Source organism: Epinephelus lanceolatus, chromosome 18, assembly GCF_041903045.1.
Source record: "Epinephelus lanceolatus isolate andai-2023 chromosome 18, ASM4190304v1, whole genome shotgun sequence".
Classification (NCBI taxonomy): domain Eukaryota; kingdom Metazoa; phylum Chordata; class Actinopteri; order Perciformes; family Serranidae; genus Epinephelus; species Epinephelus lanceolatus.
Genome location: NC_135751.1, coordinates 8689618 through 8701388, shown reverse-complemented (window position 1 = coordinate 8701388; position 11771 = coordinate 8689618). Strand labels below are relative to the sequence as shown.

General features: G+C 41.0%; 1 protein-coding gene across 1 annotated transcript; it reads left to right on the top strand.

The window, feature by feature from the left end:
- The first annotated feature begins 8826 nt into the window (after positions 1-8826).
- On the top strand, positions 8827-11560 carry LOC117268346 (keratin, type I cytoskeletal 13-like). Its single transcript, XM_078161510.1, has 7 exons — positions 8827-9246; positions 9422-9504; positions 9660-9816; positions 9894-10055; positions 10279-10404; positions 10490-10704; positions 11412-11560. Exons 1-7 carry the CDS (start codon positions 8842-8844, stop codon positions 11464-11466), a joined length of 1203 nt encoding a protein of 400 aa, XP_078017636.1. The 5' UTR covers positions 8827-8841; the 3' UTR covers positions 11467-11560.
- The last annotated feature ends 211 nt before the right edge of the window (positions 11561-11771 follow it).

Below are 11771 nucleotides of genomic sequence, written 5' to 3'. Positions count from 1 at the left end.
AAAAAAGAATAAAAAATATCCAAAAGGGCACTATAGGAGGGTAGGTACAAGTGAGTGGGTGAATGATATGTCTTTTTCATAGAATTAGCTGTAGGTCTTGAACTGGTTCCATTCAGGATTCTTGGAACCTTAGTGCTATCGGGAACCAGCCTGTGTTTGCTAGCTGTGCCAGCTGGGAACTAACTTTTCTGGTTCCACACCAATTCATTTATTGGTGGAAATGCTGCAAATGGTTTAAAATTAGTTGTGGGAAGTGGAACAGAACCATTTCCATGCTGGTGGAAAAGGGTTATCAGAGAGTTGGCTGACTGAGACAGTTGGGAGAGTCTGAGAGCATCTAGAGGATGGATGCAGAATGGCATGTCTGGAGAGTTCCTCGGATGATTAGACTACTGGGGAAGTGAGAAGTGGCTGGTGACAGTGAGATGTGGTGGTTTGGTTGACCATAATGTGATCCGACTTCATGTGAAATAAAAATAAACTAATGGTCAAAACAAATACTACTAATTATACTAATAAAAGTATTATGAGCTGTGGTTATATTTCAAATGACACCATTTTTACAGAACGCAAACTAGAGTTTCAATAAACTGATTCTCTTGTTGTATATATTTTCTACCTCATATAATATTTGCAATGGCATTTGAAAATGGTCTAGGGAAGTTTTACACATATGAAACCATTGTGCTTTAAAATTGCAAAGATTAAGAAAACTTAGGACCCAATGATGCAACTTTGGAAAGGTCACACCCCTCACACTGTAAGTTCTATTGACTTAAAAATTGGACACGCACTTCTATCTCAGTGTGCTCTTCAAAAAGCCTCAAAAATCACTACATTCTGCCACCATTTTACATTTTTTGAAAAACACATTTCTCATATCTCCTAAACAGTAGGTTGAACTACTACCAAATTTTCTATGAATCATCACTGAACTAAGCTAATCAAACGTTATCAAAAGCTTGTTCATATCTCAATGTGTTTTGAATATATTTACCAATGAACTTCAAAAAGGGTGTGGCTCAGCACATAGACCTGACTCTGCAACTGTGGGGCCAGTCATCACAAAACTTTCAGGATATGTCCACATAAGTACTTGAATCATGCCCTGAAATTTTCATTCAAATTGACCACTCATGCTATAACACAAATCAGACTATAATTAATAAATTGTTTGCCTAATCATTACAAAAGAAGAGCATGGCCTAGTAGAGATTTGGACATGAATGAATGAGCGTCTGTCTGATTGTCTGCTTGTGGCTATATTTTATGAATTTCTTTTGTGCATGAAATACTGAAATTATTGCTAATCTATTTTAAAACAAAGTTTATAATCCTTGTTGAGTTTGCTGACTGCAGCTGAGCCTTAGAGTCTATTCACATTACAACAACATGAATTTCCAAACCAGTTTAACCAGTCTGATCACAGCAAGAATATCCTGGTTAAACCATTTCAGCCCCAGGGTCCAGTTCAAAGTTGTTTAACAAACATCTTTTATATATACAGTACAGGCCAAAAGTTTTGACACACCTTCTCATTCAATGTGTTTTCTTTATTTTCATGACTATTTACATTGTAGATTCTCACTGAAGGCATCAAAACTATGAATGAACACATGTGGAGTTATGTACTTAACAAAAAAAGGTGAAATAACTGAAAACATGTTTTATATTCTAGTTTCTTCAAAATAGCCACCCTTTGCTCTGATTACTGCTTTGCACACTCTTGGCATTCTCTCCATGAGCTTCAAGAGGTAGTCACCTGAAATGGTTTCCACTTCACAGGTGTGCCTTATCAGGGTTAATTAGTGGAATTTCTTGCTTTATCAATGGGGTTGGGACCATCAGTTGTGTTGTGCAGAAGTCAGGTTAATACACAGCCGACAGCCCTATTGGACAACTGTTAAAATTCATATTATGGCAAGAACCAATCAGCTAACTAAAGAAAAACCAGTGGCCATCATTACTTTAAGAAATGAAGGTCAGTCAGTCCGGAAAATTGCAAAAACTTTAAATGTGTCCCCAAGTGGAGTCGCAAAAACCATCAAGCGCTACAACCAAACTGGCACACATGAGGACCGACCCAGGAAAGGAAGACCAAGAGTCACCTCTGCTTCTGAGGATAAGTTCATCCGAGTCACCAGCCTCAGAAATCGCAAGTTAACAGCAGCTCAGATCAGAGACCAGATGAATGCCACACAGAGTTCTAGCAGCAGACCCATCTCTAGAACAACTGTTAAGAGGAGACTGCGCCAATCAGGCCTTCATGGTCAAATAGCTGCTAGGAAACCACTGCTAAGGAGAGGCAACAAGCAGAAGAGATTTGTTTGGGCCAAGAAACACAAGGAATGGACATTAGACCAGTGGAAATCTGTGCTTTGGTCTGATGAGTCCAAATTTGAGATCTTTGGTTCCAACCGCCGTGTCTTTGTGAGACGCAGAAAAGGTGAACGGATGGATTCCACATGCCTGGTTCCCACTGTGAAGCATGGAGGAGGAGGTGTGATGGTGTGGGGGTGTTTTGCTGGTGACACTGTTGGGGATTTATTCAAAATTGAAGGCACACTGAACCAGCATGGCTACCACAGCATCCTGCAGCGACATGCCATCCCATCCGGTTTGCGTTTAGTTGGACGATCATTTATTTTTCAACAGGACAATGACCCCAAACACACCTCCAGGCTGTGTAAGGGCTATTTGACCAAGAAGGAGAGTGATGGAGTGCTGCAGCAGATGACCTGGCCTCCACAGTCACCGGACCTGAACCCAATCCAGATGGTTTGGGGTGAGCTGGACCGCAGAGTGAAGGCAAAGGGGCCAACAAGTGCTAAACACCTCTGGGAACTCCTTCAAGACTGTTGGAAAACCATTTCAGGTGACTACCTCTTGAAGCTCATGGAGAGAATGCCAAGAGTGTGCAAAGCAGTAATCAGAGCAAAGGGTGGCTATTTTGAAGAAACTAGAATATAAAACATGTTTTCAGTTATTTCACCTTTTTTTGTTAAGTACATAAGTCCACATGTGTTCATTCATAGTTTTGATGCCTTCAGTGAGAATCTACAATGTAAATAGTCATGAAAATAAAGAAAACGCATTGAATGAGAAGGTGTGTCCAAACTTTTGGCCTGTACTGTATACATATATATATATATATTTATAAAACATACTTACTTCTTCAAGGCAACAAAACTGTTAAAATGGCAATCTGATAAAGATCATTTTCCTGAACAAAAACATTATGTTACTTTTGCCTCCCCTCCCACCTGAGAATATTTTGACCAGAAATATGTGCAAAATGGTAAATTATTTCTACATCTTTGTTATTTTCTCATACAACATGCTTAGTTTTCTTTAAGGCTATAAAACTTTTAAACTACTTTTAACAACCTGATAAATAGACATCATATATAACTTTTGCCTCCCCAAAGTTTTCACCAGTTATCAACCAAAGTAATTTTTCTTAGCATTAAAATAACATAATATCAAAAATAAACAAACAAATAAACAAACAAAAAACAAAAACAAAACAAATTTAGATTCTGCATTTTACAAGAAACTGAGAGAAAAGTCAGTAAATATTGACATAATTTTTGTGTAAAAAGAATATATCTCTCATGTATTCTTATATGAATCTAATCATCTTGTGACCATTCAGATTTAATTGTAATTTAGAGCCAGTGTCTTCAATAATTTTGTGCTTAATCAAACAGAAGCTGAGCAACACATTTTTGCCGTGATGGGTTCATTTGGCCCCACCCTCCAGAAACCAGCTGCTCCACTGAAGTTTATGCAGGTATTTGATCTCTTTGCTAATCAACATATCAAGGGTCTTATTCGTGCTCTGCTGCTGTAAACACACAGTCTCTGTCAGTTTACCAAGAGCATCACAGATTTTATTGATAGGTTGAATTACTGTTGTGTAGTGACCTCTTAGTAGTGAAGGAAATATTTAGATGCTTTACTTCAGTTAAAGTACTAATACCCCACTGTGAAAATAGTCTGTCACAAGTAAAAGTCCTGCAATAAAAATGCTACTTCCGTAAAAGTATGTAATCAGGAAAATGTTGTAATTGATTAATGGACAAGTTGTTTCAGCTGTACATGTATACTGTTGGTAGTTTAATTTATCACAAAAAATGTTTTACAAACTCTTCAAAATCTAATTTTGTAAAGTAGCTAAAGCTGTCAGACAAATTTAGTAGAGCAGAAGTAGAAAGAGGCATAAAGAGGGAACACTCAACTAAAGTACAACTACGTACCTCAAATTTGTACCTCAAGATAGTACCTGAGCGAATGTGCTTTCCACCACTGCCTTTTGTTTGTGGATTGAATGTATTTTTTCTGCATACAAAAAATCCTCATATATAACCCATTATTGATCCCAAAAACAACTCATGATATCAAACAAACCTTAATTTTGCTGCTTATTGACTGATTGAATGCAGAACAAGTTAAAGACAGAACACTGTGTAAAAGACTGCACAGAAGCAGCATAAATCTTATTTCCCGTTGTTTTTTTCATAGCAGATGTTCTAGTTTCACAATGATGATGTACTCGGACACGAACTGGAGTGATGGATTTTCTGTCAGCAGCCATTTCCAAGTCCTAGTAGGATGATTTGACTGAATTGTCTATCATTTTTTAAGTTTAATATTTACACTGGGAACTTTTCCACCAGACAAATTGTCTGTGCAATTTAGAAAATCACAAAATGTCACATTTTATCTAATAATATTACATATATTCCCTTACATTTTGCTCTTAATCATTGGTCATTTTAGTGGTAGAAAATATCAAATACCATAAATTACATTATTTTATTTTAATTTGATTTATTTTAAAAATTGTGGAGCTACCATCTCTTTTTATTAACCTCTGTTTTGGAGAATAAAGCATAGTTTATTTATTGTTTAGTCTTTATACGACATGACTTATAGTGCTAAACCTGTAAGACTGTATAAACTGTGTATGGCAGATAAGGAGCTAGGGAATGGATGTCCAATGAAGTCTCTCAGCTATTTCTCTCACCTTTGCTTTTTTACTGTGAAACACTGGATGGGTTGATCTCTTCACGGCTTCAAAGCTTAAACAAAATAAATATCTCAAAGGTTAACGACACATACACTTTATGTGAACAAGAGGACAAGCAGATGTCAGAGTGCTGAAACCTAACCTGAGTTTACATCTTAAATGTAAACAGACAAAAAAACCTGTGAGTCTTTTCTTTAATGTCTCTCTGAGGACAGACCTGTGAACTGTGTGGTGTTTAAGGTCCCGAGGGCTCTGTGTGGACTGACAAGACCGGACTATCTGTCACCCGGGGGGGACAGGAGCCCAACAGGTGAACAGGCCAATCAGGTGAGGACATTTTAAAACATGGTCCTCTTCCATGTGATTTAACCATGTAAGTGTGCTTTATTATCAGTGGGACAGCAGGAGGTATTAGTTTCACCTTGTGAGTCTGTGTGTGTTATCATGACAAAATGCTGTTCTGGTGAGCAGGGATGTGGCACCAAAGCCTGGGCCCTTTGCATAAGCAGTGTCTGTGGACCCCCTGCACTTCCTCTCTTGATCCATGTCTCTCACACAAATCTTTTGAATTGTTTTTTTTAAATCATTTTGCTTTTTTTTACCCTTCCATTTCTCTTCTTTTTTGAAATCCTGAGTTTCCTTGAGAGGGGACTTAAATGACAGTGTACATCTTTGCTCTAGCAGCAAAAGCAGTCACCCACTCAGCGCTAGTGGTGTTAAGAGACGAATCTGACCGAGGGATGGACTAAATCATTTTGCACCTTTAAGGGTTGAGAAGGACCTCAGAGAGCTTCCAGTAATTAATTTTTTTCTAATAAAAAGAGTCCTCCTACAGATTTATTTGGCCAATTTTATGTTATGGCACTAGAAACAAACATATTCAAACAAAGCAAACTTTTCAGTCCAGCTTTGTGAGGGCCCTGCTGCTACTGGGGCCCTGTGTAATCAGTCCCACTTCTCCCCCCACTACAATGCCCCCACTGGTGATATTGTTTGTAGCTGAAACTACCACACTGGTGGTTCTGAGTATTTTGCCAGGTATATATGTGTCTGTCTTATGTGATGACTGTGCAAAATGCAGTCACTAAGCTTTACAGGTGTGTAATTGAGATCACAATGAAGGCTGATTGGAATATAGATGTGGTCTGAGTGAGGGAGCAAGAAGAAGGGGGTTTAGGAAGTGGGAAAGAGTTCACTGGCCCCCACTTTACGCCAGTGGCCCACATTAGTCTTAAGTTGTGGATCATTGTATCACTTTGGTATGAGTCAGTTGCAAGCTGGTTAATTAATCTAATTGGTCACATTTTTCTTTTTATTTGCACTGTGGTCCTTAAAGTCTAAAAGCTTCCCAGCCTGGGGGTCAGGGCCCCTAGGGGGATTGCAAGATAGAACTGTGTGGTCATTATTAAAAAGTTGGTGTCTCTCCTCTTAATTCAGAGCCCCTGGTTTGCCTGTTCGGCAGCACTGGAGAGGGCTTTGATGGCCTGACGTTGGGCTTGGCCTTAAATTTCCATTTCCTTAAGCAGCCTGGTAGCTGACTTGACTCACAAAGCCTCTGCAGCCAGCTTCAACTGGGCAAACCTTCACTTTCTCACTGTATTGCTCAGGGTTGGCTGCCAGCTCAGTACTTAAGGCTCATGCGTTCATAAGCCTCCTCAACAGCATCCTCCCAGGGCACAGTGAGCTCAATGAGGTAGACAAGGTGTAGTGAGGAGGACCAAAGCATGAGGTCTGGTCTAAAGTTTGTTGAGGCGATTTCAAATGGACAGCATAGCCACTGACTAAGATCTGCCAGTAACCTCAAGTCTTGTGCCCCTCCCAGTTGGCTGATGCCTGCTTCTGCTGCACAGGCCTCGGATTGCTTTGCACCTTCAAGCTGTTTAGGCTACACATTGGTCACAGGATTCCATCAGTGTTATTTCCAACCTATCTTTGGAGCACATGTACTCCTCTACAAGACTGGACACAGGGAGCTCGAGAAGGCCCTTTCCGTACAGCCCTCTGTTGGTAATGCACCTGGGGAGACCTAGCTACTTTTGGCAAATGAACTAATCAGTCTCTTCAGTCTGTCAGTCTTAAGCCCTATTCGGGCGGGATTTGTTTTACATAGGTACGTGGGGTAAAGTAATAATTACCACAGATTTTAGTCCCGTCCGAATGTGCCATGTCAGTAGCGACACCACCCACTGCACTGTCCGCGATGTGTGACCTGTTCGTGGAGACATACAGGGAGTGGTGCACCTGCTGCCTCCCTGCCTACCCTTTTTGAAGAAGAGATGAAACATTACCAAAATGAGACACCACTACGAGCTGACCAGGATCCACTCTTGTGGTGGAAAAGTACGCACTGAAGTATCCAAACATTGCTCAGATAGCGAGGCAGAAGTTGATCATACCTGGCACTTCAGTGAGGTCAGAACGGGTGTTTTCATCCGAGTGTGACGTTCACATTGCGTCAGCAATAAGCATCTTATTTTTTGTGGTTTTTTTGTAAAAAAAAAAATAAATAAATAATAATAATAATACTAATAAAAAAATAAATAAATAAATTCTAATATTATTCGAACTCTACTAAATTAATTTGAAAATATTCGAACTCAATTTACCCCTCCCACTTGTGGTAGTTTTACCGATATTTCTTATCCTGCGTGAATTGGTCATTAACATCCGTCCCGTGGTAAAGTGACATTACCCCACGTACCCATGTAAAACTAATCCCGTCCGAATAGTGCTTTAGAGACTGGGACCTTATAGTTGGTCAATGGCCACATCAGCCTGAGTAGGAGGCCAAATTGAAGGTACCAAAGCTTCAACCTGCCAGGGAGCAGCAAAGACTTGTTGATACTCCCTAGAGCATCAATGGTCCCCTTCTTAAACTAGTCCTTTTGATTGGTGTCCTTGAGGGATGCGTTTCACCAACATCCGAGACCTCTGACTGGCTTCTTTGTTGCTATTGGTATGAGATCCCTGCTTGTTCTCGCAATATTGGAAACGCAGCTAGATGTTAAACAAACATGGCAGCACACCGTTAAGGTAAGACAACACGTTTATATGTTGTTTTCTATATGTTCTCTGACATTTATCCTAACGATATGAGGTGGTATTTGTGGAAAAAAAGCTTGTTTAGTGGACTAACTTTGCACTTGAAGTATGCCCGTTCACTTACGTTTTAACAGGTCTGATGCTACTATGTGCCCCGGCTGTATGTAGGCTAACGGCTAACATGCTAACTATTATTTTTATGTCACTAGTCACTTGAAACAAATTTAGAACGATAGGAGACAGGTTGAAATAAACCGAAATTTCCCTTTAAGATAAAAAGGAGGAAATACTTTATTGTAACATAAAATTGTATTCTGATTCTTCTCTTCAGAAGGAGAATTTTCTTAAACCCTAAAAAAATATACTTCCTTCGTTAAATCTGTCTGTGGACAGAGCTGTGAAGTATTTGAGGTCTGACTGAATACCTGATCCTCAGGGCTTTGTGTGGCAGGACAGGACCAGATCATCAGGTACAAAAAGCTGTCAGGCCCCTCTGAGATGTCACCCAGAGGCCCTGCTGCCTCTCATGAGGAGTTGAAACAGACTTTCTCTTTCAGCTGGCAACTCATCCGACCTGCTGGACCTCACCTGCTCAGCTCAAACCGGTTGGCCTGACAGGTTGGCCGCGCTGTGACCCACCAGGCATGTTTGGCATCCCAACCCCACCCCCCACCCCAAAACAAGCTTCATCTGAGGCATAAAAGGAGCTGCTGTCCCAGCACCTCTTCACTCTCCGCTCAGAGCCAACGACCAGCCGACCAGCAGCCATGACCTCCTTCTCCAGCCGCAGCAGCTACATGTCCTCCCCCATGAGGAGCTCCATCTTGATGGTCCCCTCGATGTCCCAACGGGTCAGCAGCATAGGGGCCGGCAGTGTGTACGGAGGAGCTGGAGGGTCTGGAGTCCGTGTTTCCAAGGCCTCCTTTGTGTCCTCCGCTGGTGCTGGCAGTGGCTTTAACTTGGCTGACGCAGTCGACATGACTGTGAGTGAGAAAGCCACCATGCAGAACCTCAACGACCGCCTGGCCACATACCTGGAAAAGGTGCGCAGTCTGGAGAAGGCCAATGCTGAACTGGAGCTGAAGATCAGACAGTTTCTGGAGAACAGAACCCTGCCAGACGCTCACAACTTCACCAGCTTCAATGTCCGCATCAAAGAACTGCAGGACCAGGTGTGAACAGAAACATTATGAGCTAATGTTTTTGAACATTATGAATGGAAGTGTTAAAATTGATGGTTTTATGGTATTAGTATTGAAGTTTTAGTTCTTAAATGTGACTTATGGTTATTTTAGTTCTGTAAAGTTTTCACTTCTATTTTAAGTTATGACTTTTTCAACATTTCAGATCAATCTTGCTGCTCATGGAAACGCTGCCCTCATCCTTGCTGTGGACAATGCTAAGCTGGCCACTGACGACTTCAGAGTCAAGTGAGTGTGAGACTGTGTGTCTTTTAACATCATATCACATGTTGAAAAGGCAACATAAAGTAATCTGATTCAATCTGTGTTTTCATGAGCCCCTTCTTCCCAGTCATTTCGACAATCAGGTGAGTTTCTTGAACTCATTCTTGAGTTTTTTGCAGGTATGACAATGAGCTGGCCATGCGCCAAATGGTGGAAGCTGACATTGCGGGGCTGAAGAGGGCCATGCAAGAGCTGACCCTGAGCCGGTCCGACCTGGAGAAGCAGTTGGAGGGTCTGAGAGAAGAGCTGATCCAACTGAAGAAGAACCACGAGGAGGTCAGACCACTAAAAACCAGACAGGGAGAGAAATAAAAACATAAAAAGACAGGAGTTTAACCAGTGTCTTCCTGCAGGATCTGCTGGCTCTGCGGGCCCACATGGGAGGTAAGGTGAATGTGGAGGTGGACGCGGCTCCTCAGCAAGACCTGTCTGCTGTCTTGGCTGGAATCAGAGAACACTACGAGACCGTTGCCAACAAGAATCGCAGAGACCTGGAGTCATGGTTCCAAGCCAAGGTAAGACCACAAAGTCCTGTTTCGTACTCTGAATGTGATCACTGCTGCCCCCTACTGTCCAAAACCGGCTCCATCTCAAGTCATACTACAACCACTTTTTGTTTTTTAAGTTCTATAAGTTTAAGTTTGGAAGTTTTGTAGGTTTTTTTTTTTTTTTTCTTAAGTTAAGCTCTTCCGGGATGTTTAGCAGCTCAATAACATAATTAGCACTTGTGCTCCACAGACAGCTGACCTGAACAAAGACGTGGCTTCTAGCGCCGAGTACTTGCAGACGTCAAAGTCCGAGATCGGGGAGATCAGAAGAACTCTTCAGACTCTGGAGATCAAACTGCAGGCTCAGATCAGCAAGGTAAGAAAACTAATTCTTTCAACCTCATTGAGTCATCTGTTGCTCTCTCTCTGACCTGACTGTCCTCCCTCTTCCTCCTGAACAGAAAGGAGCTCTGGAGGCAAGTCTCGCTGAGACCAGGACCCGCTACGCCAACATGCTGGCAGGTTACCAGAGGCAGGTGGAGGCTCTGGAGGAGCAGCTGGCCCAGCTGAGATCTGACCTGGAGAACCAGAAGATCATGTACGCTGACCTGTTGGACATCAAGACCAGACTGGAGCTGGAGATCGCCCAGTACAGGAGGCTGCTGGATGGAGAGAGGTGAGTGGAGGGAAATGTTCAATGAATTTAGAACATTTTCTCTGCCATTAACTCTTTCACACATGTTGTGTTAAGTGCACAAATACTCACAAAACATCTTAGCTTAGCATTTCAGCATGCAGAAGCTTATGGGAGTGTCTTTAGTTCTGTAGGTATTTGGTCATAAAGCAAAGTATTGGACAAATTCAAATGTTGACCTGATGATGGCGCTAGATGAAAAATCAGAGGATCTCCTAAGTTATTACACTTCCTCCTGATAAATGTGTAAACCACATTTCATCACATTCCATTCAATGGTTGTTGAAATAGGTTAATCTTGAACAAAGTGGTTGACAAACAGACATTTACATCAATCACTGCTATTGCAGCATGGCTAAAAATACTCATCAAATTGTGATTTTTGTATCGTATCATAATTTAAACTGTGACTCTCATAATTTTGGACAGATTAAGAAAAAATGCATTTAATTTTGGCAATAGATCATCTATAGATCTGGGACACAAAAACAAACAAACAAACAAACAAACAATCAAACAAACAAAAACTAACTTATTTACTGCCACAGGATGAAAAGGTATTTTAATCAACTTTATCAAATCTTACTTGTCTTGTTTATCTTTGAACAATAAAACTTCATCATTATCAGTTTCATCAGAGAAAAGAAAAAACAAACAAACAAATAAACTGTGATTTTCCTTTTCTGCAGCATCGGCACCATGCTGGTGTCCACCACAAAGGTAGAGGATTCCTCTGCAAAGTAGATCAGCAGCAGCAGTTAGACCAGAATAAAGCATCAGATGCTGTTATTGTAAACTGAGTCTGTCTGACGTTGTTTAATAAAAAAATGAAGTCCGACATTGTGTCTGTGGTTGTGTTTTTTTTTTTAAAGACCGATCAGCTGCTGCTTTGACTTCATTAAAGAGAATCACTTCGGATGTATAACTTCAAATAAATATACAAGTAATGATAATAAACAAACTGCAGGACAAAACCTAGTACATTGCTCGATCATGTGTTTAACACTAGAGGGCTTTTCATTTGACACAAGGAGTTTTCATTTGAAACA

Bases quoted from the DNA above. Each gene is read 5' to 3' on its own strand.
- LOC117268346 (XM_078161510.1), top strand. From the start codon at position 8,842: ATGACCTCCTTCTCCAGCCGCAGCAGCTACATGTCCTCCCCCATGAGG. The intron at 9,505-9,659 runs GTGAGTGTGAGA...AGTTTTTTGCAG, and splicing joins ACTGACGACTTCAGAGTCAA to GTATGACAATGAGCTGGCCA. The intron at 10,405-10,489 runs GTAAGAAAACTA...CCTCCTGAACAG, and splicing joins TGCAGGCTCAGATCAGCAAG to AAAGGAGCTCTGGAGGCAAG.